The following is a 27,112-nucleotide window of genomic DNA, read 5'->3' on the forward strand; positions in this document are numbered from 1 at the left end:
GGCTTCCCGGCTGCAATCGAGACAGAGGGACACGTCGGCGGGCGGAAGACGCGGAAGAGGCGGTGCAGGTCGGGGCTTGAACAGCGACGAGCGATGGGCTGCCTCGCCGGGGCGTCGCGGAGGGTCAATCGCGCCTTCAGGAGCTTCGAGCGCTTCGTCGGCCGCCACGTCGACCGCACCACGCGCGTCCTCCAGCCCGTCTTCGTCGCTGCTGCCATCTCGCTCATCTCGCTCTGCGCCTTTGCCTTTTTCGAGGTGCGCTGCGACCAAGTCCGACTCTTGGAGGTACTGACACCCCTCTCGAGTAGGCGGTCTACCCGGAAGTGTTCCTCGCGCCCGACACGCCCTGGTGGAAATGGGCGGTGGGGACGGCCTGGTGCGGCTACCTCGTTGTGATGATGGTCTTCCACGTGCGTCCTTCTCTCTGGAGCCGGAAACATCCACTGACGATGCCGCCCGCAGTACTATATGGCGATAGCGACTCACGCAGGCTCGCCGCTCGACCCTCCGCGTCCCCTCTCTCCGTCTCAACCCTTGCCTATCCTCGGCCCGACCCTCTTATGGCTGACAACACGACTGAATTCTTCGCCACAAGCGCCGACACGCACCAGGTCCTTGCGTCAGCGCGCTGTGCAGACGATACAGGCGGCGCAAGAAAGGGAGCAGCAGCTTCGACAGGCTGAGCGAGGCGCAACAGAATCCGATCGGCGGGCTCGTCCAGATCCGCCGACGCAGAAGGAGCAGTCATCCACCCGCGCAGACCGCTATGCGCGTGTCTGCAAAAAGTGCGAGCCCACAACCTCGGGAGGTCGACCCCCGAAGCCAGAGCGGACGCACCACTGCTCCGTGTGCGCTACCTGCATTCTCAAGTTCGATCATCAGTGCGTCACTACCGTGCACACCTATGGCACGGACAATTTGAGGCTGACTTGCTTGTTTGCAGCTGTCCGTGGATCAAGGGCTGCGTCGGCTTGCACAATGAGCGCTACTTTACCCTCTTCCTCTGCTACTTCTCGGTCGCCAGTCTCTTCGCCGCGTACTGGGGCCTCAGGCCGACTTTGCGCGGGCTGAGTTTTGTTCGGAATAGCGTGCGTGATTCTGCGACCCTTGCTCGTAGGCAAAGGCTGACACTTTGCGACAGTGGGATCACCTCACGCCACGAATTGTGATGCTGCTCAGCGAGGTTTTGACCACCATCATGGGCTTTGCCGTGCTGGTCATGTGTCTGAGCCAGGTCCGTCCAAATTGGTCCGCGCTAATCTGCCACCAACCCTGACCGTGCGACGCTCGCAGCTCCACCTCATCATGCGGAATCAGACGAATGTCGAATCGAGCGACAACGGTGCGTGACTCCCGTGCCTTGCTGAGACGCACGACCTGACTGGCCTTCCAACTTCAGACTGGTATCGCAAAGTCGCTCTCTCGCGCGGCCGTACCTTCCTCAACCCTTACGACCTCGGCTGGCGCGAGAACTTCCGCGAGTTCTTCAACATTGGTGCTGCGAGCGAGGGCCGATAGTCCGTCCCTGTCCTTCTTTTGGTACGCGATGGAACTGACGCTTCTCACTTCGACAGCCATTGGTTGACCGTCTTCCTCCCTCTCGCTATCCCGCCTGTAAGCGACGGCTGGACCTGGCGCAAGCGAGAAGACTGGCACGACTACGCCATGAGTCACGAGGATGAACTGACGGATGAGGAGGAGCCCGACTCGGACGAGGAGGTCGAGCAAGTCGCCGTGGACTGATACGCACCTTCCTCTCTAGCGTCCTCGTTGTATCACTTTTCTCTCGCAATCGCAGAATCTCATGATCAGTCTATTGCTGCGAGGGGGCGTCTCTATGCGCTGCGCACACCGCTGCGATCCCGCCAGTCCTCGTACTCGGCAATGACCTCCGGCGTGATGCGCCTGCGCACCGTCCGTGCCGCCTCGACAAAGTGCTTGCGACCGACCTGTGCGCAAAAGCCGTCAGCTTGCTCGACCAGTCGGATCCAAAGAGTGAAGACGCACGCTGGGCGTGTTCATGTCCTCGTTCATGGCTGCGAGAGCAGCGTCCTGACAGATCGAGGCACACTCGGCGCCAGAGCACCCTTCCGTCTGCAGAGCACAGTGTCAGCGAAAGCCTCAGAGGGTTTGAAGAAGCCAAGCACACCAGCTGCGCCAGCTCTTCTACGTCAACCTCGTCGTGCACGGCCATCTTGGCAAAGTTAAGGCGGAAGATCTGCTTGCGCGCCTCGAGGTCGGGTGGCGAGACGTAAAGGATGCGGTCGAGCCGGCCGGGGCGCATGAGTGCCGGGTCCTGAGAACACGACTTCGTCAGGTGGTGCGCGCGATCAGAAGCGAGGCGGACGCACAATGACATCGGGGCGGTTCGTCGCCGCGAGCACAATCACGCCGTTGAGCTCCTCGATGCCGTCCATCTCTGTCAGCAGGCTCATGAGGACGCGATCGCCCGTCGGACCGCTGCTCTCGTCCGATCCGCGCGCCGGTGCAAGCGCATCGACCTCGTCCTGCACGGAAAGGAGATCAGTTTTGGTCACGCGAAAGCTGGTAGGACAAACACGCACGAGGAAGACGATCGACGGTGCCGCCGCCCTTGCTTTGCGGAACACCTCGCGGATGGCGCGCTCCGACTCGCCGACATACTTGTTGAACACCTCCGGCCCCTTGACGGCGATGAAGTTGAGCCCTCCCTCGGTCGCGAGCGCCTTGGCTATGAGCGTCTTGCTGCATCCGGGCGGGCCGTACAGCAGAACACCGCGAGGCGGCGAGACACCCAGGCGCTTGAAAGCATCGGGGTGCAGAAGCGGCCACTCGACCGACTCCTTGAGCTTGGCCTTGACGTGCTCTTGGCCGCCGATGTCGCGGAAGTAGACCTTGGGCGTCTCGAGGAAGACTTCGCGCATGGCGGACGGACGCGTCGAGAGGAGGGCGGATTCGAGGTCGGCAGGGAGGAGCTTCATCGAGGCGAGAGAGGGTGCGGAGGTTGATGAGAGGAGCGAGTATGACCGCTTGATGGCGGAGAGGCCGGCGGAGTGCACGAGGGAGGAAAGGTCGGCGCCGACGAAGCCGTGCGTGCGCGCCGCGACAGCCTGCAGCGTTTCGTCCGGAATGCTGTGGGGTGTCTGCCGGAGAAGGACCTGAAGGATCGAAAGACGAGCGGCGACGTCGGGCACGCCAATCTCGATCTCCTTGTCGAAGCGACCTGGACGCCGCAGCGCCGGGTCGATGGCGTTCGGTCGGTTCGTAGCCGCAATGACCACGACGCGTGGCTGCTCCTCAGGCCCAGCCGGTTCGGCGTCGTCGTCGTCTTCGTCGCCGTCCTCGCCCTTCTTCGGCTCCCCTTTGTCTTCGAGTCCGTCCATGAGGGTGAGCAACGTCGCGACGACCCTTCGCTCGACCTCGCCACCCTCCTCGCGATTCGGCGCCAGCGCGTCGACCTCGTCAATGACGATGATGGCAGGGCTCTTCTGCTTCGCTTCGGCGAACACTTCGCGCAGTCGCGCTTCGGTTTCGCCGTGGTAGGCGGACGAGAGGGACGGGCCGTTGATAGTGAGGAGCGTCGAACGAGTGGAGCGAGCGATAGAGAAGGCAAGAAGCGTCTTGCCCGTGCCGGGCGGGCCGTACAGGAGGATGCCGCGCGGAGGTCGCAGGCCTGCGCGGTTGGAAAGTCAGCCTCGGGGCAAGTCTGCGACAGCCACTCATCGAACGTACCGAAGTGAGTGTACAGCTCTGGACGCGTCAATGGCCACTCGACCATCTCACGAATCTGCTCGATCTGGTTCTCCAATCCTCCGATCTGCTCGTACCCCGGCAGCTCGCCGCCCGGCCCAAAAGGAACGCCTGTCGAACCGCCTTTCGCGGTCGTGGCGGGCGAGCGGGATTTTGGCGTCGCTGCGACCGAGCCCGGCGCCTTGAAGGAGAGGACTGTCGTGCGAGAGACGGCGAAGGTCTGCTCGCGCGCAGCGGGCGAGCCCGCCGCAGCGGTCGCTTCAGGCGAGACGACCTGACCCTTGGCGGATGCGACGACCAGGCGCCGGACGACGCCGTTGTAGGTGACCTCGACAAAGTGATTGAGCGCGACAAACCTGATGTCGACTTCGGGTAGAAGGGGTCAGCCGGCCGTTAGGATGGAATGGTTCGAGGAAGTTTACCGAGGACCTCCTTGACGTAAGCCTCAAAGAAGCTGTCCTTGCTCGCCTTGCCCTTGCCGTCATGGATCAGGGTGAGCTTGTCCGCCTCGAGCACCTCGACGCCCGAAGTCCCGATAGTCGACACTGAGACCGTGTCGCCCACGCTCAGCCCGGCGTTGGCCAAAAGCAGAGGAGAAACGCAGACAGCTGCCGGTGCAAGCGAGTCAGCTTTGGGGAGACCCGTTGAAGGAACCAAACGCCGCGACTGACCAGAGCCGGACATGGTGAAGTTGGGCCATGCGATACCGACGGCGAAGCGTGCGCGCTGCGGCCCGGCCCCTGAGGCCTGTGGCAGGCGTACCTGGCAGTCAGTACGCTGTCGCCTCTCGAATAGCACTCGAACGAGGACGCACCTGGCTCAAGTCCAGCCGCTGCAACCCGTCCGCAAGCCCATCCGCCGCGCTCGGCATCTTGCGCATGACGAGTGCATCTCCAGCGCAGATCTTGACCGCTTTGAGGATCTCTGGCGCGAGGTGGATGCGCTTGAGGTGCCGCGAATGCAAGGGAGCGGAGCCCGGAGCTGCAGGCGGCGGGAGAAGCGAGACGGTGAAGGGGCGGCGGGCAAGCTTCTGTAGTGCCGTTTCTGGCGCTGCTGCACTGCTCGCAGGGGCTGCAGAAGCCGCCATGGCTGCAGGTGAGCGGACGGTCGAAAGCCAAAGGTTCGAGCTGATGAGGAGACACTCTCGTTCAGCGCGTTCGAGGTCCTTCCGCTACTCCGTCCTGCTGCACAGGGCGTCAGATGCTTGCCGTTGACGAGAGAAGCAAAGTAGGAGGCGAGATGGATGATTTACAATGCGCGACAGGGCGGACGACGAGGACGACGACAAGGTGACGAGGAACGATCTAGACACGGCGGAGTAGTGAACAAGTAGAGACAACAATGGGAGCGAAACACGCATGAACGCGGAAAAGAAGAAGCCCCTCAGATGAACGTCCACTTCGAGCAATCCGAGCAGGTCTCGTCCTCGAAGTGCGGCTCGGGCACGCCCTTGCCCCCGTTCTGCCCATCATCCTCCTCTTCGTCCTTGTCGCCGCCCTCACCCGCGCCCTTCCCGCCGTCATCCTCCGAGGGCTTCTTGCTCCCCCGACCAGGCCACCACCCGAACCAGCTCGACGCCTCGTCGCCCCCGGCGCGCTGCGCGGCCACCTCGTCCGGCTTGACGCCCCAGTCGTCAATGAGCAGCTTCTCAATGACGACGTGGATTGGGTGCGTGCGGATGTCGGTGCTCCACCCGAGGCGGCCGACCGTGTCATACTTGATCGACTTGCCCGTGTGGCACTTGCTCTCGAGCGCGAACCCGGCAATCCCGCACGTCGAGATGGTCCCGCGGCACTGGCCGTTGGCGATCGGGTCGGCCGTGTGGAACACGTGCGTCGTCAGCTCGTCGTCGAGGCTGCGCGCGGGCGACTTGTCGCCCCCGGACGGGTGCGTCGCATTCCGCGAGTGGTTGGCGGGCGGGAGAGGGAGGTGGAGCCGCCGCGCGGGGAGCAGGTCGCCAGGCGATTCGAACGAGATGGACGGGACGCCGTAGGTGCGCGAGAGCATGGCGGCGATCGCACCGCCGAGCGAGTGTCCCGCCAACCAGATCTGAGCGTGCGGATACAGCGCACTGACGTTATTGTAAAGATCCTGCGGGGTGTGAAAACATAAGCGCGTGGCGCGATTAAAGCGAGTGGCGGCAAAGCGCACCGTTGCGACCGGGTAGTAGGCACTCTTGGTCATGACGGCGTGCTCGACGCAATCTTCTCGGCACGTGTACGAGCTGTCGAAGCAATCGCAGACTGTGGACCAGGACCAGTCGACGCGGGCGCAGCAGCACGAGAAGAACAGGTTGTCCTGTGTAGGGGAGAAGGTCATTTGTGGTCAGAGCAGGAGAAGGGCTCAAAGCAGCTTGTAGGGCCGCAAGCGAGACTCACATTCGTCTTGTCATTGTGCGCGGTACCGCCACCACCGCCGACAATGAGCGCGCTCGTCCCCTTGATGGCGATTACGACAGTCTTGTTCTGCTCGTCGGCGAAAACATGTCCGCGCATGCCATCCTCCTGCCAGCCGAACGAATCGCTCTACAAGTGGAGAAGGTCAATGTAAGCATGAGAGAACCCGACGCAGAGCAGGGCAGCACGCACAACGTTCCACCCGCCGCCGATGTCGTACCATCCGCTCGAGTCCGGCAGCGTGTAGGCGTTGCTCGTCATCTTGCCAAACGCTGCGAGCGTGGCGACGTCCTTGACGTCTGGCGCGTCGATCTCGACATCTTCCCACTCGAGCGTCTGACCGAGGAGCGTGTCCTCGACCTCCTGGCGGGTCGGGAGGCGCCCCTCCTGCATGGCGCGCAGCGGCGTCCAGTACGATGCCCTGCGCGCAGCCTGGAACGCCTCTTGCGAGTTGGGCCGGCGTGCGCGGACACGCTTGGTGCGGATCGACTGCGTCGACGAGTACAGGCCAACGTCAGGCTGGGCGTCGAGGGCGGCGAGTTCGAAGGTCGAGTAGTCGCGCTTGGACGGCGGGAGGTGGCGGTGGGTCGTCGAGAAGTGCACGGCGTGCCGCAGGCTCAGCGTGTGCTCCTGCGCGGACGGGGCCGCATCCCGAGATGACGGCGTCGAAGTGGGGGGAGTGCCGGGGCGGGCGTGGAAGGGTATCTGAAGCGCGGCGCAGAGGGGCAGTACTGCTGCGAGGGCTATTGGCGGAACGAGCAGCATGGCGAGCGTCCCTCCGTTGCGAGAGAAGCGAGGGTGGCGGACACCAGCCGGCGTCGAGGCGATCGCTCGGCAGACGAGTCGACGGCAAGGCATCCGAGAGCCACGCAGCTTCTTGCAGGTGCTTACGATAGTATCAGGGACCTAGCCGTCCTGTGCACAGATTTTCTCACGGTTCATGCATTGGGTGCTTCGCCTGCTCGCGTCCCTTGACCTCGTCGACCTCACTCGCTCTCGCTAAGAGCGCGTGGGGAGACCCTGACTAGCTCTCCGTACTGCCAAGGACCTCTGTTTAGCGACATGCTGCGGCTGCACTGCTTCCCCGACCCCTTGCTACCGCGCGGAAACCTTTCTTGCCGACCTCGCCCGTCCCTCGCGCAGCCCCAGCAGCTGTTGCAGCGTCACTGGTGCGTTCTCATTCTCTCGTACTTCCGAGCGCGCATGTCCCGCAACTCGCGCCTCGCAATGCGACAAGATCGAAGTATCAGCACTGGGCACTGAGGCTCTCGAGCCACATAACGATGCACACGCTTTTAGGAGCCTAGAAAACTCCGCTACCTGATCGCACACACGCTCTTCCATTGAGTAGCAGCAGCAGCACCAGACTCTGAGGGGCACGGAACAGCGATGCTGACCCTCCCTCGTGCTCTGCAGATTCTCCGACTGCCTCTCCCGCCTATGTCTGTACCGACGACTGCTGCACTGCAACAGAGACTGCCTTTGTACACACGAATTCGTCGCTCGTCTCGTCTAAGCAAGCCGCACGTCCCACGTCTGCCCCGGGCTCCGCACGCTCCTGCACGGCCGCAACTCGAGCCGCGGCAGCCCTGCGTCCTTCTGCGGGACCGACGTGAGGCACTGCCCCGGCGACGCGATCGACTCGAAGGTGCACATGCGGGCGAGGCGCGTCCCTGTGGGTCGCGTGGACGAGGGAGAGGACGGTTCAGACGCGGCGGGAGAGGAGGGTTCAGGGGTGGTGCTTGGAGGGCACAGGCCGCACGCCATGGTGAACTGCTCATTCGAGCGGACGCGTGTCAGCCGTACTTCCCGCTCGGAAGACTGGTGAGAACGGCCGACGTACCTGCGACTTGGTCAGGTCGCAAGGTCCCGTCGTTGCCGGACGGTTCCTCCCGACGCTCCTGACGCACTGCATGCCGGGCTCTTGACTCGCGAGACTGGCAGGTAAGGTTAATTAGCCATATGCAGGGTTGTGCGGTCGGCGAAAGGGAAACGCACCTTAAGTTGGCGATCGTGGTGCCGTCTTCCGCCGCGGATGCCATGATCCAGAACGCGCCATTCTCCGGTGTATTCGTCTCGCTCTGACGAGCCGCAAGTCAGCAATGCGAAGGCCAAAGGGACGCAAGAAGGCGGCGCACCATCTCGAGGCTTCCTCCCTGTGGTGTGAGCGGGTACTGCGAATCCGGCAGGTACTCCCATGCAAAGTCACCTGCTCAACATCAGGTGTCAGCTCGGCCACAGCGGGGAACAGAACGTCCGTCAGCGCACCTTTGTTCGCGTAGAAGAGGTTGAGCACGTCGGCCGGGTCGAAAGTAGGCGAGCAAGTCTTGAAGGCTGCTGCGACGGCGCCGCACGCGCACAACGTCGCTAATGCGACCAGGAGACGAGGCATCGAGGGAGACTGTCGGATGGACGGTAGACGAGCCCTTGAGTGGAAGCAAGTGTGAGGCGGAGGGCGATGCGCTTTTCGTGGCAGTCCGCCCGTGAGGGATGCAGGCCGAGCTCGCGTGCACTCAAAGAGCAGTCCAGGACAGAGAAGCAAGCGGAGAAAGAGCAGTGTGCTCGTCGTTGACCTTGGTTCGGTTTCGTCACTTCGACGCGTCGCGACGAGCGTGCTCGGCAGAAGAAGCGTGACGGACGGGGTTTCCGGATTTTCGAGGCTGAGCGACTTGCGAGCTATGTAGATACTGCGCCCAGCGCTCAATGCTGCGGCGACGGAGTGGGCCGGACTCGTGTGTGCGATCGATGCGCTGCAACCAAGCTGCAACGAGGACCGGACAGTCTCGTCAGTTGCTCGTCATTTAGCAGCTGCAGCGCAGCGACGGGTTTGCGGCCTGGAGAGCACTGACGGGCGCCGCAGATAGCAGTTCATTGTACGAAGCCACTTGCAGAGTGAGTGTTTGGGCGGTGTAGGCGCGCAAACCACTTCAGCAGTCAGCTCAAACAATCGTGCCTCGGCTGTTTCCCTGCCGTCCGGACCCTGACTTGCACTCGGCCACAGGTGTAGGGCCTTCCGCATGCCTGGCACGAGTCTCGACAGGCGCGAAATGTCAGAGACGACCGACGACAGCTGGAAACGGGGCGGACAACGCGACCGGGGTTGAAGGCGACGTTGACCGCGCTGCACAGGGACAGACGGGCCAGCCAGCGTGGCAAACTGCACTCGGTGACCTGAATGCGCAGCTTCGGAGGCGCAAGCGTTTGAGCCGCTCCATGATTTCGCCAGTCGTCAGAGCAGGATGAGGCGGCAGAGCAAGGGCACAGCAGAGCAAGAAGTGGCATGAGCAGCTTCGTCAGCAGCATAGAAGCCCATCTCGCACGCGCACAGACAGTCTAGCCGACATCGCCGACATGGTCGCGGACGAAGAGACGCCCATCTTCGTCGAGGACCGAGTTGACTCCAGCCCGCCCGCTGCTCGTTCCAGCCCGAGTGCATGCTGCAGAGAGCAACGCAGCTTACTCTCCGACCCTTCGCACTCGCCCGTACCCGCTTGCTCGCCCGCACCATGGCCACCGCCGCCGAACTCAACGCCCGCATCGTCGAGCAGGGCAACGTCGTCCGCAAGCTCAAGGCCGACAAGGCCGCGCCAGAGGACATCCAGAAGGAGGTCCTCTCGCTCAAGGAGCTGAAGGATGCTCTCGCAAAGATCACGGGCGCACCCTCGGACGCCAAGGGCAAGAAGGCAGCCAAGTTCACCCTCAAGACGGCAAAGGTGCGCCGCTGGAGTGCTGCAGAAAGTCCTTCTGTCTGTAATGCAGCCCGGCTGACCACTCGGGAGCGGCGCGCAGGGCACCAAGGACTGGCACCCGTCCGACATGTACCTCCGTCAGCGCATCTTCCGCAAGATCACCGACATCTTTGAGCTCCACGGCGCAGTGACGATCGACACGCCCGTCTTCGAGCTCAAGGAGATCCTCTCGGGCAAGTACGGCGAGGACAGCAAGCTCATTTACGACCTCCAGGACCAGGGCGGCGAGCTCTGCTCGCTCCGCTACGATCTTACCGTGCGTCCAGTTCGTTCCGCCACCCCGCGACTCACAGCATTGACGCGATCCGCTCGTACAGGTCCCCTTCGCCCGCTTCCTCGCCATGAACGGCTCGCAGTACCCGAACATCAAGCGCTACCACATCGCCAAGGTCTACCGCCGCGACCAGCCCGCCATGAGCAAGGGCCGCATGCGCGAGTTCTACCAGTGTGTGCGTTGCGGCAGTCATCCGCTGTTGATCCAGACCGGCAAGAGGCTGATGAGCCCGCGCGACAGGACTTTGACATCGCTGGCGTCTACGACCCCATGCTTCCCGATGCCGAGTGCTTGTCGCTGACTTGCGAGATCCTCGAGGCGCTCGAGATTGGCGACTTCACCATCAAGGTGCGCCTCCACCCTTCTCCCCCTGCACTTCGACGGGCACTGACACCCTGCTTGCGCCCAGCTCAACCACCGCAAGATCCTCGATGGTCTCTTTGCCGTCTGCGGCGTCCCCGAAGACAAGATTCGCACGATCTCGTCGGCGGTCGACAAGCTTGACAAGGTGCGCATCACTCGCGGGACTCTTGCCGAGAAGCATAGCGCTGACCCTCTCTGCTCTCGTCTGCATGGTACCCGCTACGTGCAGCTCCCCTGGGCGGACGTGCGCAAGGAGATGACGGAGGAGAAGGGGCTCGACGGCGAGGTTGCCGACCGCATTGGCGAGTACGTCAAGCTCAAGGGTACGTCTCCTGCTCTTCATCAGTCCCATCTCGGCAGCTGACTTTGCCTTACCTGCTAGGCGGCCCCGAGCTCGTTGACCAGCTCAAGCAGGACGCACGACTGACGGCAAACAAGTCGGCGGTCGAGGGTCTTGACGACATGGCGCTCCTGTACAAGTACCTCGACATCTACGGCTGCGTCAACCGCGTGCGTGCTGCCTCATGAACGCGCTTCGGTGCTCTGTTTTGACAGAACCACCCTCTCGCAGATCTCGTTCGACCTCTCGCTCGCGCGCGGTCTCGACTACTACACGGGCGTCATCTACGAGGCCGTGACTGAGGCGTCTGCCCCTCCCGCTCCCGTCGCGCCGAGCCCCGAAGCGGTCCCGACGCCGGCGCAGAAGAAGGCCGACGTCAAGGGCAAGAAGCCGGCGCTCAACGCCGACGAGGACGCCGAGCTCGACGAGTCGACCGTCGGCGTCGGGTCTGTCGCGGCCGGCGGACGGTACGACGAGCTCGTCGGCATGTTCTCGGGCGAGAAGGGCGCCGCGGGCAAGATCCCCTGCGTCGGCATCTCGTTCGGTGTCGAGCGCCTCTTCTCGCTCCTCCTCAAGAAGGCGCAGGAGCAGGGTGACCAGGCCGGCCGGGCAAAGGCGACCGAGGTCTACGTCATGAGCCTCGGCAACGGGCTCCTCGAGGAGCGGATGAAGGTGGCCAAGGAGCTGTGGTCGGCGGGCATCAAGGTGCGCTCTCCCATTGAATTGTCTCGCCCCTTCCCGCTCGGCTCGCTGACCCGTTCCGCACGCAGGCCGAGTTCATGTACAAGGCCAAGCCCAAGCTGCCGAAGCAGTTCGAGGTAATCGACAAGGAGCGCATCCCGTACGCCGTGCAGGTCTCGCCGGGCGAGCTCGCCAAGGGCACGATCCGCGTCAAGCCCCAGGTCGGCAAGGAGCAGGGCGCCGGTAACGACGTCGAGATGAAGCGCGAGGAGCTCGTGCCTTGGCTGCTTGAGAAGCTCGGTCGCAAGTGAGGGGAGACGGTGCCGGGCAAGTCGAGCATGTGGTAGACGAGTAATCGGCAATTTAGCACCATACAGTCCGAGCGAGCCGAGAATCGTGTATGCGATGGATGGAATAACAGATGCAAAGCGATGCAAAGTGTACAGACCCGCCCCGCTCGACTCTACAACCCGATCCACGACGTCTTGCCGCCCGGGTTGTGCAGCCGCGTCTGCGAGATCTTGATGCGCTCGCTCGAGCCCGCACCGAACCCGAGCACGCTCGCGTCGCTCCCGGCGATGCCGGCGCCCTCCTCTGCGATCCCGGGCATGCGCCCGTCGCCTGCTGCGCCGAGATGCGGACTCGGCGCGCTCGCAAACGCGGCCTCGCTCCCGCCGAGCTGCGGCGACAGCGCGCCGTTCCCGCGCCCTGCGATGGCCGAGAAGGACCCGCTCGTTGCCGAGCCAGGCGGGGACGTGAGGCTGATGCGGTGGTTCGCACCGACGCCGGCGGCGGCGAGTGCGGGCGAGACGACGAGGTAGGCCTGCGCGGCCCACTCGAACCACACGCGGCGCTTCGTGTTGTCGGTGAGGCGCCAGATCTGCACGTCGAGCTCCGAGTTGGCGGGGAGATAGACGGGCTCGCCGAGCGGGAAAAAGATGGGGAACCACGACAGCATGTCGCCTGCTGCCCGCTCCGGGTGAATCGAGAGCATGACGTCGGCGTACAAGACCGCCTCGAAGTAGCCGGCAAAGCCGTGGCAGACGCCAGCGCGCGGGATGTGGAAGGTAAGGTGGGCAGAGCGGGCGTTGTGGTGGTTCGTAAAGGGGAGACCTGCGAGCGTCTAGAACGTGAGCGGTGCCTGCAGGCGAAGCGAGATGTCTGGACGGACCGTTCTGGTCGACCACAACATCTGGTCGCGGGTGGTCGAACGTCCAGCACTCCTGCACCTTGTCCGCTCCCAGGCGCCCGCCCGCAGACGACAGCGTGTCGAAAGCGGAGAACATGACTACGTAGGGCTGCTCGGACGGCTTCGAGTCCATGACGGTCGAGGCAGACGCGACTTGCGGGTTCGTGACTTCGGTGTGCAGGCGAGAGGTTGAGATCGGGGCGAGGTAGGAGGTGTAGGAGGCGGGAATTGAAATGCCGTCGGCTGCAAGCAAGGAAAGCCCGAACGTGTAAGCGTGTATCGCGAAAAGTGCACGCGAGGCGTGAGACGAACGCTTGAGGGTGCGCATGACGCCGTCGAGGCATTCAGGGCTGAGCTCGTTGTCGCCGAACGAGCCGAGGAGCTCGCTGACGATGATGTCGGCCTTCTCCTGCGGCTGAAAGCTGCGCATGTCCGAGTAGACGAGCTTGACCTGGCTGCCCCACTCGAGCGCCGAGCGTTCTTGCAGGCTGCGCGCGGGCAACCTTCGTCAGTCTCGTCGTTAAGACTGGCCAAGGCGCGCAGACGCACATGACGAAAGCGGCGGGGTTCTTCTCGACGGCCGTGAGCGAGATGCGTCGTTGTGACCGCTCGGCGGCGCGCAAGCATCCCGCAACAAGGGGTCCTCGTCCTGCGCCGACGACAAAGATGGTGCTGCGGCCATGCATGGTCCATCAGCTCGGCCGATTGCAACAGCGACTGCAACTCGAAACGCACGTGACCTGGTTCTGCGGGCGGTCCATCAACGCGCGGTAGACGGCCTCCTCGTACTGGCGGTACTTGATCGGGTCCTTCTCGAACCCTTCGTACGTCTCGCCCTCGAGGTTGTCCATCAGCGGCTGCAGCGGCTGCTGCAGGTGGTCCATGTACCCTTGCGCGTACTCCTCGACCGGGAGCAGCTCGAGCGACTTGCGGTACAGGAAGCGGACGTATTGCGCGTAGGCGAGGTGCCCGCCTGCAGCATGCAGGCCGCGGTGCGTGCCAGAAAGAATGACGGTGGGACGGAACTGCGACGAGAGTGTGAGCGTATGGCTTGACGGCGAAGACTTGAGGGAGCTCACCTTGAAGCTGCTCTTGAGGAACGCCTGCATGCTCTTTGACAGGACGGGATAACCCTTGGCGTTGGGGATGAAGGACGTGCACGGGAGGAACATGTGCTTGACAGGCTCGGCGGCCCAGCGAGTGAGGCTTCGTGAAGGAGGAAGCGGGTTCGAGAGGTCGAGAGCTGCGGGTCGGGCATGTCAGCTCGCCTCGGACCCGGCAGAGAGCGGCGTGTCCACGCACTCAGGGTCAATCGCGGCGAGTAGCTGCACATCCCGCGGAGGGTGTTCCACATCTCCCACGTCTCGCAACGGTCCGTCTCGCCGACCGCAGCGTTGAAAGCGGGAGTGCCTGGTCGTGCGGTCGAGAGCTCGCCAGCCGAGTACTCGGCGATGGGCAAACGAATCGAGATCTGCACACCGGCTCGTGAGCTCTCGAGTCCAGAGCACGCGTGGCAGAAAGCGCACGCACGTTGATGTGCCAGCTACTTGCGAGCGCGCCGTTGATGGCGCGAGCATAGTCGGCGAGGAACTCGCGGTTCTCGAGTTTTGGCGGCGGGAGGACGATGGTGGCGATCGAGAGGTACGAGGCGTAGCTGATCTCTTGCCGCAGCGCGAGCTCGGCGTCGAAGCGGATGCCTTCGACCGGCGAGTCTAGCTCGAGCCAGTCGGACGCGAACGAGATGAGGCTCCCAGACTCCTCTGGCGACGTGCACAGAGTCAGAACAACCACGGCGAGTGAAAGGAAGGGCAAGGAGCGCACCCGACCGCGTGATGTTGACCTCGTTACGCAGGAACCCTCCGCCCTCGCGCCAGCTCTCTGCCTCGTCGCGCTGCGCGTCCGCCTGCGGGCCGAGCTGCTGCTGCGCCGCGACGCCCAAGTCTGCCTCTGTCGCGCTCGCCGTGATGGTGCACATGCGCTCCCACCGCTCCTGCCAGTTGCCGTTGGTGAGCGGGATCGCGACGAGGTCGTACTCGGTCTTTCCGCCGCGGCTCGCCTGCCACCCCTGCGCGGCCTCGGCGGGCGTCGGCTCGTGCGGCGGGACGTAGAGCACGCTCGACACGAGGCGCGAGAGGGGCGTCCCGTCGGCGGGCAAGGGGGGCCCGTACCCGGCGCCGCTGCCGACCACCTTGGACGGCTGCTGCCCGCGGGGCGTGGTCGAGCTGCCCGAGCCCGAGAGCGGCAGGAGGTCCTGCGGGAGGTGCAGCGCGATCGGGAGGCGCTCCATCGGTGCACAGTCGCGTGAGAGAGCGACGAGCCGAGAGGCGAGGACGAAAGAGGCAGCGGCGAGCTGCTGGGATGCCCTGGGCGCGTCTTTGCGCTGACTGAGCAGGTGCAAGCTCGCTGGACTCGGGCAGGAGCTCGGCGAAGGCGAGTGCGAGCAGCGAGAGCTTGGGAAAGCGAGCTTCATTTCGCTCGCAGCCCTACGCGCGCGTCGACGCATTCATCCTGCAGCTGGCGGACTGGAGCAAGCTCGTAGCGCGACAGCAGGCATCTCTCGTATAGGCTGGACAGGGCTCTCTTGCGAGAACGCAGAATAGGCTCACAATACTCTCGGGGGCTGACGCGCTCGAGTGGCCAGAACCACATCCCTCGTTTCACACTCACGCAACAGACTAAAGACTGGAGCGAGGAAGGCTTTTACGCCTCGGTGCGGGGGCCACCACGGCCGACACCGCTGCAGGATCGCAAGCAAGGGAACCACATCGTCAGCGCCGATTCCTCAGCGAGAAGGTGAAGCAAGTGGGGGGGAGGCAGCACTCACGCGAAGCGCGGGCGGAAGTCACCGGCACCCTCCTTGTCGCCACCGTCGGCACGGCGGCGGTAGCCCTCGGCGTCGCCGCCACGCGGGGCGCGGTACGCACCGCCCTCGGCGCGAGGAGCCTGGCCGGGGCGCGGGGCGCGGACCTGCTTCTTGTGCGTCGCCGGGACGATCTGTTGGCGCGGCGCGGCGCGATAGGAGGGAGGAGGTCAGCGGGACTGGAAAGGGGGAGCGAAAGGCGGGCGGAAGGAGCGCACCTCGGCGGGGAGGTGGAGGTACTCGCGGAGGTAGTCGATGCCCTCGGCGGTGAGGGTGTACTGCAGACGCGCACGAAGCACTGGTCAGCACGAGGAGACTGAGGCAGGAGCGCAGGTGCAACACGCACGTAGTAGTACTGCCACGAGAAGTGGGTGGTGAGGTAGCCACGCGAGGTGAGCGACTGGCACGCCTTGATGACGAAGAGGTTCTTGACGTCAAGGTCGATGTGCTTGGGCGCGTTGAAGTCCTTCTTCGCGACGAGAACACCCTCTGTTTCGTGCGCAGCGGCCAGGGTGAGCAGACTGGTCGTGCGAGCGAGGGCCAAGGAGAGGGCTGGAGCGACGGACCCTTGAAGAGGTTCTCGTAGATGGTGCGCCGGTCAGCCTTGGGGATGATCATAGTCCTGCAGGAGCGGCAAGCACGCAGACAGCGTTGCAGGGCGAGGGGAAGGGGGAGACGAGGCGAGGGGTCAGTGCCGAGTCCCAGCACGAGTCGATGCGCCCGCCCTCGGGCTTTGCTGGTGCCGCAAATTCCCCCAGCCTTCCTTGTAGTCCTCCTGCACCCTCTGGTGGGCCGAGCGAGGCTCCCCGAGGCGCGTGCGGCGCTGCTCGACGGGGTCGCTCGCCCGTGCCCGGCCCATGCTCGTCGCTGCGTCCCGGCTCGCTACGGCCCTCGGAGGGCATGCGCGCGCCCGTAGGATGCGCAGTGATGGCGCACAGAGTGCACTGGGGGTGGCGCACGGTGTACTGGCGGGTGTCGCGGGCGGGTCGCGGGCAGGACGAGGTTTGCGAAGGGCGAGGGGCGGCGGCGCGGGTCGCGCGGGTGGCGGGAGGGAGGGCGGGCGAGCGGGGCGTGCGAGGGGAGGGTGTACTCACGCGAAGAAGGGACACTAGCGCGTGTGGACGGCTGACTAGTATGAGGAGAGCACGACCCGAGCTGGGCGCCCTCCGCCTCGACCTCGTCCCCAGCACGGGCCGACGACCCTCGCGCCCTCGCCTCTCGACGCTTCCTGAGCCTCGCCAGAGCTTGCTACAGGCACTGCAGCTGCTACAGTTCCCCGCCCTGCTCCCATTACCGCCTTTGAGCTCCGACTCGGCACCTCTCCGTCCTCCTCGGCACCGCTCCTGGCAGCACCCGCCCCCATCTCGTTGAAACGCTGCTCCTCAAACGACTGATCAGCTACCGTGCGAGGATGCCCGCCGCACCGCGCAAGCCCTCGGGCCCCCCGCCCGCCTGGGTCACCCCGTCTCCCGACCGCCTCTCGTCCGTCGTCGACTGCCTCGCAGAGCGCGAGCACTACCGCCGATCCGTCATGCGCGAGCGTCGCCTCGGCGACTCCTTTCCGGGCGCTGTCGGTGCGCAGGAGGGAGCCCAGGACGACGACGGCGGCGAGAGCTGGTACCGGGTCGAGGTGGGGGCCAGCCGCAACCAGCTGCACAAGAACCGGTGCGGCGCAGACGACGGCTGTTTGACCACCTCGAATGCGCGGCGCTGACGAACGACTCGTGCAGCTACGGCGACATCATTGCGTACGATCGCACGCGCTGCCTCCCTCCGCTGCGCACGACCGCGGCGAACGAGCAAGACTATGTCAACGCGTCCCTCGTGCGCGAGCCCGACCTCGGCTTCGGCGACGACGTCCTGCCGAGACGGTGGTGGGTGGCTGCCCAGGTGAGCCTGTCCTGCTTGCGACACCGCGAGGCGACCTTCCCAACTCACGTGCATCTCTCGGGTCTGCAGGCGCCAATCCCCGATACAGTCCACGACTTTCTCTCGCTCCTCCTCACCCCGCCCACGTCTCTCGCATACCAGTCCTCTGCTTCCTCGGCCGCGCCAGCAGCAGCCGGCCAACCTCGCGCGCTGCCCCTCGTCAACCTCATCGTCCAGCTGACCCCGCTCGTCGAAGGTCGGCGGCAGAAGTGCCACCCGTACTTCCCGTCGGCTGTCGGCCAGACATGGGACCTCCCGAGTGCGAGCGGCGAGCGCGGACAGGGCGTGTGGGTCCGCCTCGAGCGCAAGGACGAGCGCGACGGAGCGAGGACGAGCGAGCTGAGGGTCGGGAGAGAAGGCGACAGCGAGGGGAGGAAGGTGCTCCATGTCGAGTATCTCGGCTGGCGGGATCACGGTGCGTCGCGCTGTCCGACTTGGATGCGCATCCGTTGCTGACTCGTTTCTCCCAACGTGATCGCCAGGCGTCCCCGACTCGCCCTCGCACCTCGTCCGCTTCATCCACCGCATCCACGCCCACAACGCCTCCTTCCCCGGCCCGCGCGCGCCCATTCTCGCGCACTGCTCCGCCGGCGTCGGCCGCACGGGGACCCTCATCGCCCTCTCGTCGCTCCTCCCGCTCCTCTCGCACCTCTCGTCCGCTGCCGCGGTCGACCTGCCTCTCCCGCCTGAAGACCCCTCGCACCCGCTCGGTGCCTACCCCGCACACCGGATGCTCGCCGCCGGGTCAGGGCCAGACTATGTCGGCGCGACGGTCGACGCGCTGAGGGACCAGCGCACGACCATGTGCCAGACGGGGGAGCAGGTCGCGTGGGTGTTCGAGGCGCTCGGCGAGGCGTGGAGGGAGGGGCTGGTGGGCCCGCGAGGGGACGAAGAGGGGTTGTAGATCGAGGTGAGGAAGGGTTGTAGATCGAGGTGAGGAGGCGAGGAGGAATTCGCTTGCGGGCTCAAGCTTGCTTTGCGGCGGAACCGACACTGCGAGAGAGACTCACGTGTGAGTGAGGGCAGCGAGTCGATACAAGTACAACGACAGAGACGAGAAAGCAAATGAGAGGACCCTACACCGACACCAAGTCCCAGTCCTCGTCCTCCTCGCCCTCCTCGTCCTCCTCAAACTCCCCGCGCCCGCCTACGACCACCGCACTCTCGTCGAGCGCGTTCGCGCCCCGATGTCGGCGCGAAGGGAGGACGACGGTCGACGCGCCGAGCGAGAGCGTCGTGTAGTGCTCGACGCACGCGGCGAACGAGAGCGGGAAGTCGGACGCGCGAAGGAGAGGCGGCGGTACAGTCGGGTCGCTTTGAGGATTGGACACGCTGCAGACCGGGTGCCACGAGGTCGTTGTCAGCGCACTGCGGAGAGGCCCCTCCTGAGAGGCGGGAAGCGAGCCGCACCTCTCCTGCCCCTCGGCACCTCCCTCCGGCTCGACGCCCGCCGCGCGAAACACCAACGCCCCGAGGTCGTCCAGATCCTCGACCCGGACTTCTCTCGCGCTCCCCGGCCCACCGTCCCGCTCGGCGCGGAACCACGCCAGGAACGCGAGGTCGAACGCGAGCGCGACGGCGCCCGTCACGACGGCCTTTGCGCGCTTGGACGAGCCCGCGCGGCGGCGCGCCGGGGCGCCGCGCGAGGAGACGGGGGCGGCGTGGGAGGAGGAGAGGTCGCTGCGGGATGAGCGGGTAGAGCGCACGTCGAGGTCGTCTGCTAGATCATCGTCGGCGTCCTCGTCCTCGAGCCCGCCGCCGGTCTTGGACGACGAGGCCCCGCCAATAGATGATGAGGCGGTGACGACGGCAGTGAGGGCCGACGAGGCGGACTGGGCGGGCTTGCGCGACGAGCTGAAGACGAGCGGGTACGACTCTGCCGGCCCTCCTGCCGTCACTGGCCCCTTCCTCTTACTCGCCGGGGCCGTACTCGGCGCCGAATCGTCCTCGTAGCTCTCCTGCTGCTGCTGCTGTGCGACCCCCCAGCCAGGCGTCGCGCGCACGCCCGCCCGTCCCGGTCCGAACCCGCTCGGCAGCGGCGTGAACGGGAGGACGACGCCCTCGTACAGCGCGAGGAGGCGCACGAGGTGCGCGAGGTGCGCCAGCAGCGCCTCGAGCTCGGTCGGCGACGGGGCGGGCCAGAGCGCCGAGAGGGGCGGGAGCGCGAGGGTCGCGAGCGTGTAGGACTGCGGGAACGGCTCGGGTGGGGGCAGTCGGGGCGCGGCGGTTGGAGAGGAGGAGGAGGATGCAGGTGGGTAGGTGGACCGCGCGAGCGGGACGGGGAGGAACGGGTCTGCGAGCGGACGCTCGACGGGCGCGAGGGCGTAGACGGCGAGGAGTTCGAGGGCGAGGATGCGCCGCACGCGGGCGGCATCGAGCGCCTGCGCGGCGAGGGCGCTCGAGAGTCCGGCGAGGCGCGACTCGAGCGCGGGGAGGGACGTGGGGAGCGAGAGGGACGAGGCGGACGGGTGCGACGAGGCGAGACTTGCGAGGAGCGATTGCGCGGTCGAGAGGTTCGCTCGACGGGCGGCGAGGGCGGCTCTCCGTGCTTCGAGGTCCTTGGACGCTGCGAGGGAGCAAGGTGAGCTTTGTGCGCGCTGCCGAGCAGGAATCGACGGATGCGCACACGCGGCGTTGGCGGCTTTGGCCTTTGTGACGGCGTCCCTGGCGACGTAAGCCCTGCTCGCGAGGTGCCACTTGTCGGCCTTGAGGATGCGCTCGTCCTGGACGGCAATGTGGGGTGCGCGGTGCGCGGTGGCGGGGCGGTCGGTACCTGCGAGGAGGGCGGTAGCCTTTGCGGCGACGAGGGTGAGCGCGTTCTTGACCTGCTGCCTGCGGGCGTAGTGTTCTGCGAGCCTGTCGGGGAGTGTGGGTCAGCTGGCGGGGTCTCTGGGTGTCCCCGGGGGCGGGAAGGGGGTGATCGCATGCCTCGAGTGGATGCAGTGCGGGCAGTAGAGGCGCGGCGGGTCGTCTGCACGCGAGCACCCGCCGCAGCGGGGGGTGCCCGCGGTGGGCCCGTCTGTGCGTGCGTGCGCCAGCGTGGGCCTCTCTCGCGGCGTGTGCGGGCGGAGACGAGCGGGAGCATCGGAAGCGCGGAAGCTCCACTTGGACTTGGCCCTTCCTCTCCGCCGCTCTCTCCCCCAGACAGACGAGACCAGAGCGGGATGGGCGCAGCCGTGTCGGCCCCGCAGGCCACACTCGCCCTCCCCGCCACAAAGCACCCGCACTCCGGCACCGACCTCTTCTTCCACGAACTCGGCGCTTCCCTCGCCTACGACCGCTCGTGCGGCCCCCTCCCCCTCTCCGGCGAGGACCGCGACTGACTCCCACACACACACAGCATGGGCTCGTCCCGCTTCCTCAAGGCAGTCCGCGCCCGACACAAGCACGGCGCACTCGTCGTAAAGGTCTTTGGCAAGCCAGACCCCTCGCTCTCGCTCAAGCACTTCCACCGCCGCATAAAGGGTCCGTCCAGCCCGCTCACTCGCACCACACAGCCCAGCTGACGGTCCCACCCGCACACCGCAGCCGAACGAGAGGCCCTCGCCGACTGTCCGAATGTCCAGCCCTACGCCCGCGCCGTGGAGACGGAGCGAGCCGGCTACCTCATGCGCCAGTGGGTCGCCAGCAACCTCTACGATCGCATCAGGTAAGCCCTCAAGACCCTCCCAGACTGTCGCACATTGGCGCCAACTCGCGACCCGAGTTGACATCTCCCCCACTTGGGCAGCACGCGACCGTTCCTCACCTCTGTCGAGAAGCGCTGGATCGCCTTTCAGCTCCTGACCGGGCTGCAGCATGCACGAGAGCGGGGGGTGCGTGCTTGCCTCGGTCGTAATTCAGCAGCAGCCGCTCACCGCGCCACTCTTCCCGCCAGATTGCGCACGGCGACATCAAGACGGAGAACGTGGTCGTCACGTCGTGGAACTGGGCCTACCTCACCGACTTTTCCTCGGCCTACAAGCCGACCTATGTCCCGCTCGACGATCCGTCGGCCTTCTCCTTCTTCTTCGACACGTCGTCGCGGCGCACCTGCTACCTCGCCCCCGAGCGCTTCTACACGGCCGGGTCCGACATGGCCAGGAAGAAAGACTCGCTCGAGTTTGGCAAGCGCGACGGCAAGGTGACCGAGGCGATGGACGTCTTCTCGCTCGGGTGTGTCCTCGCAGAGCTGTGGATGGAGGGCACCCCGCCCTTCACGCTCAGCCAGCTGTTCAAGTACCGCACGGGCGAGTACAACCTCGACTCGTACCTCGCCGAGATCGAGGACATCGAGATCCGGGTGCGTTCCCTATCACGCATACAGAGCGCCGCCGTTCAGGGGATCATGTGTCCTCATCGCTTGTCCTTCCGTCCCGCAGTCGCTCATCCGCAGCATGATCTCGCTCGACCCGTCCTCGCGCCTCTCGTTCAGCGACTATCTCGCGCGCTACCGCTCGACCGCCTTCCCCGACATCTTCTACACCTTCCTGCATCCGTTCCTCTCGTCGCTCAACGAGCCCGCAGCGGCGCCTCCTCCGCCTCCTCCTCCATCTGCGACGCCCAACGCACCAGGGCGGACGCCGACGGCGGGGTCGAACACGCCTACGGCGGGAGAGCCGGCTGGCGCGGCACGCCCGCAGCAGCACCAGCAGACGCTGCTACGCACGGACGCGGACGACAAGATTGAGCGCATCTGGAGCGAGTGGGAAATCGTGGCGCGGTACCTCGACGAGACGCTGCCTGAGCAGGCTAAGGAGGAACAGGACGGAGAGGGACGGCGAGCAGAGGGAAAAAGCGACGAGGCGGACGTGCGTTTTTGTCGCTGCGTCAGGGCCGGATCGATCGATGGGCTGACTCGCTTCGTGTATGGTCGCAGGAGGGGCTCTTCCCGATCCGGCTGCACTTGCCGGGGCAGGAGGGCAAGGTTGTCGAAGGGGGTGTTGCCGAAGGTGCGTACTCCTCGCCACGCTCAGAGATTCGCCAACTCGCTGAAAACGCCACGCCACGCGCAGACGGACCCGCCCTGATCGTCCTGTCGCTGGTGTGCGCCAACATCCGCAACTGCGTCCGGCCCGCGTCGGTCCTGCGCGCGCTCGAGATCCTCCTCGCGCTGAACCGCTACCTGAGCGACGAGACCAAGCTGGACCGCCTCGTGCCGTACCTCGTCGCGCTCCTCCAGGACGACGTCGCGACCGTGCGCGCGCTCGCGCTGCGCGTCCTCGCGCAGACGCTCGCGCTCGTGCGCGCCATCACGCCCTCGAACGTCGACGTCTTTCCAGAGTACATCCTGCCCAACACGCGCCCGTTCGCCGACGACCCCGAGGTGCTCCCGCGCGAGACGTACGCGCTCTGCATCAGCTTGCTCGCCCAGACGGCGCAGAGGTTCCTCGAGATGGCCGAGGCGATGAAGACCGAGGGGACATTCGAGCTCGCGGGCTTGCAGGATTTTGAGTCCTCGCCGTATGCTGTGAGCCCGGCGCTGCGTACCCGTCTGTCCTCTGCAACGGCACTGACACGCGCCGCCTCGCAGGGCAACTTCGATACCCGCCTGCAGGAGCTGCACGCGCTCGTGCAGGACCACATCGCGCCGCTCCTCGCCGACCCATCGTCGGCCGTCAAGCGCGCCCTCCTCGTACACGTCGGCGCCCTGTGCACCTTTTTCGGGCGCCTCCGGGCCAACGACGCCGTCCTCGCGCACCTCGTCACGTACCTCAACACGCGCGACTGGCTCCTCCGCGCGGCGTGGAACGAGCACGCCGTCGACGTCGCGAGCTGCGTCGGCGCGAGGAGCCTCGAGGAGTACATCCTCCCGCTCATCTCGCTCAGCCTCGCCGGTGCGCGCCCCCGGCATAGCCCATCTTCGAGCAAGACATTGAGCTGAATCGCTCGCGCGCTTGTACAGACCCCGAAGAGTTCGTCGTCGCTCGCGTGCTCGAATCGCTCACGCAGCTCGCCGAGCGGCGCCTGCTCAGCAAGGTCAAGGTGTGGGAGCTCGTCGGCCAGCTGACGGGCTTCTTGTGCCACCCGAACATCTGGATCCGCGAAGGTGCGTTTCACTTGCAGGTTGATAGCGTCCCAGTATCACGAAGCTGATGATCGGGGGCATGAGCAGGCGCCGCCGCGTTCCTCGCAACCGTGGCCGGCCTCCTCGGAACGACAGACAAGTGGTGCATCCTGTACCCGACCGTCAAACGCCTCCTCCGCTCTGACATCAAGGAGATCACCGCCCTCGCACTGCTCGACAATGCGCGCGAGCCCGTGCGTCCCGCTGCACCCCCTTGGCCATCCGCTCACTATCGTACTGACGCTGCATGTGCAGATCTCGCGCGTCGTCTTCGAGGCGGCCATCTCCTGGGCTGGCCGCGCCGGCAAGTCGAACTTCTGGTCTTTGAGCCGCGGGCCGGCCAAAGGCGCGCCGCGCGATGCAGGCGTGCGAACAGATGAGTGCGTCGAGCTCGCTGAATTCTTACTCTTGAACCCGCTGACCCGCTCGAGCGCTTTGCAGGGACCATGCGCAGCTCGAGAAGATGCGTCAGCTTGGCATGTCGGTCGAAGACGAGTACAAGCTGAGCGCGATGCGCGAGTACATCGCCAAGGTCGCTGCCGCACGACAAGGGTGTGGCTCCTCATCTTGAGCTCGCTTACGAGCTGGACGCTGACTCGGTTGCTCTACAGCGCTCCGTCCCGCGGGTATGACTCGCCCGATGCGCTCACGCCGTCGTCGAGCGCCGCAAACCTGCAAGACCTCGGCATCGTCCCGCAGACCATCTTCTTCTCTATCCTCTCGCCCGACGACATGCTCAACGCTGCGCGCGCACGGCTGCAGGGCGATGGCCTCTCGCGCCGCTTTTCGTCGTCATCCTTCGCAAGCGGACCTCGCTCGCCAGGCTCCATCGACCAGCCGCGCCCCGCCGGCAGCCGGACGGCCAGCGGACAGACGCCGATTGAGGACTTGCGGCGCCGCCTTGCCCTCGGTACGACGCAGATGGGCGGCTCGACGACCTCGCTGCACAGCTTGCAGGACGCGCAGAGCGAGGCAGGTTCGGCGACTGCGGAGACTCCTGCACCAGTCGCGACTTCGCCGAGCGCCGAGCGCATGGACTTGCACCGCACCGTCTCCCACACGTCGACCGAGGCGTCCGAGGCGACGACTGCGACGACCACGAGCTCGGCCGCGGGAGGCCACTCTGGCGCGCCGCGTCGGATGCGCAGCCGCGTGCGCCTCAACGCTGTCGAGGTCGGCCGCGCGGCACCTGCCGTCGCCGAGGACGCGACCAATGCGATGGGCTTGTTCGACGTCGAGGCGCGGTACCGCGCGAGCGCAGGAGACGGAGACGCCGCTTCAGCTATCGCAGACGTCGTGTCGCACTCGCCTACCGCTTTCGCCAGGACGAGCTTGAGTCGGAGGCCGCCTCCGCCGCAGCGCTTCGTCTCGACCTACGGTGCGTGTGCCACTCGTGTTGGCGCGTTGGACACTGCTGACTTGTCATCTGTAAGCAGAGGGCAACGACCCGAGCATCAAGCAGCTCCTCGAGCGCACCTACCTCGACAACTACCGCGAGCCCCTGCCCGAACTGGGCCCGCACGTTCCGAACGGCATCCCACGCCGCAAGGCGCTTCGAACGAGCTTTCCGCCGCGCGAGCGCACACCGAGCCGGCCTGAAGGCACCCTCATCGCGCATCTGGTCGAGCACCGCGGCGCCATCACGTCGATCCAGGTTTCTCCCGACCACCTCTTCTTTGCGACAGGCTCAGAGGACGGCACGGTCAAGATCTGGGACGCGATGCGCCTCGAGAAGAACGTGACGAGCAAATCGCGGCAGACGTTCGCGCAGGGCGGCAAGGTCACGAGCGTGTGCATCCTCGAGCACTCGCATTGCGTTGCGAGCGCGTCGACGAACGGCACGGTCTGGCTTCACCGCGTCGACGTGAGCTTGTCGGGCCAGATGCCCCGGTACAGCAAGGCGCAGCTCATTCGGCAGTACTCGCTCGACGACGAGGGCGACTTTGCAACATGCTTGGCTGCCTTCAGCACCGGTGCGTTGTGATGAACAGTATGTAGTACGGCTGAACTGACCGCCTTCCGCGCAGACACGACGACCAACCTCGTACTCGGCACAACCCTGTCGAATATCATCGTTGTCGATGTCCGCACGATGCGCTCGCTCCAAACCTTCTCCAACCCGCGGCATTTCGGCCCTGTCACGTCGCTCTGCCTTGACCGCAAGCATCTGTGGCTCGTCGCTGGCACAGCGAGCGGCGTACTCACGCTGTGGGACCTGCGGTTCGGCCTTCTCCTGCGCAGCTGGAGCGTTGGCTCGAAGCGCATCAATCAGATCGCCGTGCATCCCGTCAAGGGGAAAGGGCGGTGGATCGTTGTCGCCGCCGAGCCGGACGATGCGTCGACAGCAAGCTCCGAAGCGAGCGCGTCCAGCAAGTCGCGCCGTCACCATACGCAGACAGCGCAGCAGGGCACGCTCGTTGCCGAGGTGTGGGACATCGACCTCGGCACGAAGGTCGACGAGTTCCGCGTCGCCTCGCCGCAACAGCAGCAGACATCGACGGCGCTGGCAAATCGCACCAACATCTTCGCCGGCGCGGACGAGCCGTCAAATGCCGCGATGCAAGACGCTACGCTCGATCCGGCCAAGGCGATCGAGGCGCTTCTCGCGGCGTCAACGGCACCGAAGGCGGCTGCGCCACCCCCCGTCGAAGGTCAGCCCGCCGCCGCGCCGGCGGCTCAGCCTGCGGTCCGCGCCCTCCTCCTCGGCGTGGACTACTCGACGCAGCCCTCCACTCGCCCTGCCGCCTCGCACTTTGTCAGCGTCGACGCTGCAGACGGGTCTGGCGGGCGCGGCAAGGACGCGCGCGGGCGCGACAAAGAGGGTGGCTTCCTCCTCACCGGGGGTGAGGACCGCAAGCTGCGCTTTTGGGACTTGGCCAAGGCGAGCAAGAGTGCGATTGTGAGCGGACTCGGCGCAGACGAGGAGATGCCGTCGTACAGGTGCGTTGGCCTTCTTGTCGCTCTCGTCGCGGCGAAGAAGCTCAGTCTCTGAGTATTGCCACAGCATGCACACCAGCACCGTCCGCCCGACGCTCTACCTCGAGTCCCCCGCGCCCTCGCCGCACGCCGTCCCGGCACCCTCATCCTCGTCTTCCTCCCGCTCGTCCCGCACCTCGGCCCCAACCTCGCGCGTACACCGCTCGACCCTCATCGCCAACTCGCAGCAGCAGCTCCTCCGCGCGCACCAGGAAGCGATCACGGCGCTCGCGGTGCTCGACTTGCCGTTCCGCTGCGTCGTGAGCGGCGACCGGGCCGGCGTCGTGCGCGTGTTCGAGTAGCCTGTTCGTTCTGTCTTCTGTAGACTTTCCGTGCCCCCTACTGTTGTCACTACTAGGCGATCTCAAGCTCTCAGGCACGGCCAAAAGCGAGGTAGACGGCGCAGGCGGGAGCTTCGTTAGGCAAACGGAGAGCAAACGCGAGCGTCCTCGCGCGGGGCAAGCTGGCGTTGGAGCCGCTGCACGCCGATCGCGAGGCCCTACGAATCCGAGAAAGGCGAGATAGGGTGGTTGTTGAAACGACAGGAGGCACTGATGACTGAGGACGGTGTGGGCGGGAT

At 65.6% G+C, this 27,112-nt stretch overlaps 10 protein-coding genes across 10 annotated transcripts; 4 read left to right on the forward strand and 6 right to left on the reverse strand.

Annotated features, from left to right (window-relative positions):
• Nucleotides 1-93: 93 nt before the first annotated feature.
• Nucleotides 94-1,743, forward strand: JCM10292_002504 (DHHC family palmitoyltransferase; the record flags this gene model as incomplete). The annotated part of the gene is made up of 8 exons (XM_076651384.1): nucleotides 94-255; nucleotides 309-410; nucleotides 736-881; nucleotides 944-1,088; nucleotides 1,142-1,234; nucleotides 1,294-1,342; nucleotides 1,400-1,517; nucleotides 1,575-1,743. The coding sequence occupies 8 exons, from the start codon at nucleotides 94-96 to the stop codon at nucleotides 1,741-1,743; spliced, it is 984 nt and encodes a 327-aa protein (XP_076503050.1).
• A 92-nt stretch (nucleotides 1,744-1,835) lies between these two features.
• On the reverse strand, nucleotides 1,836-4,816 carry AFG2 (AAA family ATPase AFG2; the record flags this gene model as incomplete). Its single annotated transcript, XM_076651385.1, has 9 exons — nucleotides 1,836-1,949; nucleotides 2,008-2,094; nucleotides 2,150-2,296; nucleotides 2,352-2,507; nucleotides 2,565-3,652; nucleotides 3,712-4,095; nucleotides 4,152-4,337; nucleotides 4,401-4,476; nucleotides 4,544-4,816. The coding sequence occupies 9 exons, from the start codon at nucleotides 4,814-4,816 to the stop codon at nucleotides 1,836-1,838; spliced, it is 2,511 nt and encodes an 836-aa protein (XP_076503051.1).
• Nucleotides 4,817-5,112: 296 nt separating this feature from the next.
• On the reverse strand, nucleotides 5,113-6,890 carry ATG15 (triglyceride lipase ATG15; the record flags this gene model as incomplete). The annotated part of the gene is made up of 4 exons (XM_076651386.1): nucleotides 5,113-5,820; nucleotides 5,881-6,027; nucleotides 6,108-6,254; nucleotides 6,318-6,890. The coding sequence occupies 4 exons, from the start codon at nucleotides 6,888-6,890 to the stop codon at nucleotides 5,113-5,115; spliced, it is 1,575 nt and encodes a 524-aa protein (XP_076503052.1).
• A 747-nt stretch (nucleotides 6,891-7,637) lies between these two features.
• JCM10292_002507 (uncharacterized protein) lies at nucleotides 7,638-8,517 on the reverse strand (the record flags this gene model as incomplete). Its single annotated transcript, XM_076651387.1, has 5 exons — nucleotides 7,638-7,898; nucleotides 7,969-8,062; nucleotides 8,124-8,206; nucleotides 8,264-8,334; nucleotides 8,394-8,517. 5 exons carry the CDS (start codon nucleotides 8,515-8,517, stop codon nucleotides 7,638-7,640), a joined length of 633 nt encoding a protein of 210 aa, XP_076503053.1.
• A 1,114-nt stretch (nucleotides 8,518-9,631) lies between these two features.
• Nucleotides 9,632-11,843, forward strand: HTS1 (histidine--tRNA ligase; the record flags this gene model as incomplete). Its single annotated transcript, XM_076651388.1, has 9 exons — nucleotides 9,632-9,838; nucleotides 9,915-10,130; nucleotides 10,192-10,323; nucleotides 10,389-10,496; nucleotides 10,558-10,656; nucleotides 10,741-10,834; nucleotides 10,894-11,021; nucleotides 11,083-11,556; nucleotides 11,622-11,843. 9 exons carry the CDS (start codon nucleotides 9,632-9,634, stop codon nucleotides 11,841-11,843), a joined length of 1,680 nt encoding a protein of 559 aa, XP_076503054.1.
• Nucleotides 11,844-11,995: 152 nt separating this feature from the next.
• Nucleotides 11,996-15,008, reverse strand: HSL7 (protein arginine N-methyltransferase; the record flags this gene model as incomplete). Its single annotated transcript, XM_076651389.1, has 9 exons — nucleotides 11,996-12,645; nucleotides 12,704-12,964; nucleotides 13,034-13,209; nucleotides 13,271-13,393; nucleotides 13,457-13,746; nucleotides 13,801-13,964; nucleotides 14,024-14,192; nucleotides 14,252-14,481; nucleotides 14,543-15,008. The coding sequence occupies 9 exons, from the start codon at nucleotides 15,006-15,008 to the stop codon at nucleotides 11,996-11,998; spliced, it is 2,529 nt and encodes an 842-aa protein (XP_076503055.1).
• A 413-nt stretch (nucleotides 15,009-15,421) lies between these two features.
• Nucleotides 15,422-16,199, reverse strand: JCM10292_002510 (eS10 family ribosomal protein; the record flags this gene model as incomplete). Its single annotated transcript, XM_076651390.1, has 5 exons — nucleotides 15,422-15,458; nucleotides 15,546-15,715; nucleotides 15,800-15,859; nucleotides 15,928-16,070; nucleotides 16,148-16,199. The coding sequence occupies 5 exons, from the start codon at nucleotides 16,197-16,199 to the stop codon at nucleotides 15,422-15,424; spliced, it is 462 nt and encodes a 153-aa protein (XP_076503056.1).
• A 793-nt stretch (nucleotides 16,200-16,992) lies between these two features.
• JCM10292_002511 (tyrosine-protein phosphatase) lies at nucleotides 16,993-18,414 on the forward strand (the record flags this gene model as incomplete). The annotated part of the gene is made up of 4 exons (XM_076651391.1): nucleotides 16,993-17,246; nucleotides 17,312-17,471; nucleotides 17,541-17,925; nucleotides 17,993-18,414. 4 exons carry the CDS (start codon nucleotides 16,993-16,995, stop codon nucleotides 18,412-18,414), a joined length of 1,221 nt encoding a protein of 406 aa, XP_076503057.1.
• Nucleotides 18,415-18,586: 172 nt separating this feature from the next.
• Nucleotides 18,587-20,595, reverse strand: JCM10292_002512 (uncharacterized protein; the record flags this gene model as incomplete). Its single annotated transcript, XM_076651392.1, has 4 exons — nucleotides 18,587-18,842; nucleotides 18,921-20,076; nucleotides 20,137-20,358; nucleotides 20,496-20,595. The coding sequence occupies 4 exons, from the start codon at nucleotides 20,593-20,595 to the stop codon at nucleotides 18,587-18,589; spliced, it is 1,734 nt and encodes a 577-aa protein (XP_076503058.1).
• Nucleotides 20,596-20,674: 79 nt separating this feature from the next.
• On the forward strand, nucleotides 20,675-26,834 carry VPS15 (ubiquitin-binding serine/threonine protein kinase VPS15; the record flags this gene model as incomplete). The annotated part of the gene is made up of 17 exons (XM_076651393.1): nucleotides 20,675-20,793; nucleotides 20,851-20,975; nucleotides 21,039-21,159; nucleotides 21,241-21,325; nucleotides 21,388-21,792; nucleotides 21,872-22,300; nucleotides 22,369-22,441; nucleotides 22,505-22,959; nucleotides 23,023-23,326; nucleotides 23,395-23,538; nucleotides 23,605-23,750; nucleotides 23,812-23,936; nucleotides 23,998-24,108; nucleotides 24,168-24,934; nucleotides 24,993-25,529; nucleotides 25,584-26,496; nucleotides 26,561-26,834. 17 exons carry the CDS (start codon nucleotides 20,675-20,677, stop codon nucleotides 26,832-26,834), a joined length of 5,133 nt encoding a protein of 1,710 aa, XP_076503059.1.
• Nucleotides 26,835-27,112: the final 278 nt, after the last annotated feature.

The sequence above is a fragment of the Rhodotorula paludigena genome (assembly GCF_050403205.1).
Source record: "Rhodotorula paludigena JCM10292 DNA, Rt_paludigena_JCM10292v1_ctg50, whole genome shotgun sequence".
NCBI lineage: Eukaryota > Fungi > Basidiomycota > Microbotryomycetes > Sporidiobolales > Sporidiobolaceae > Rhodotorula > Rhodotorula paludigena.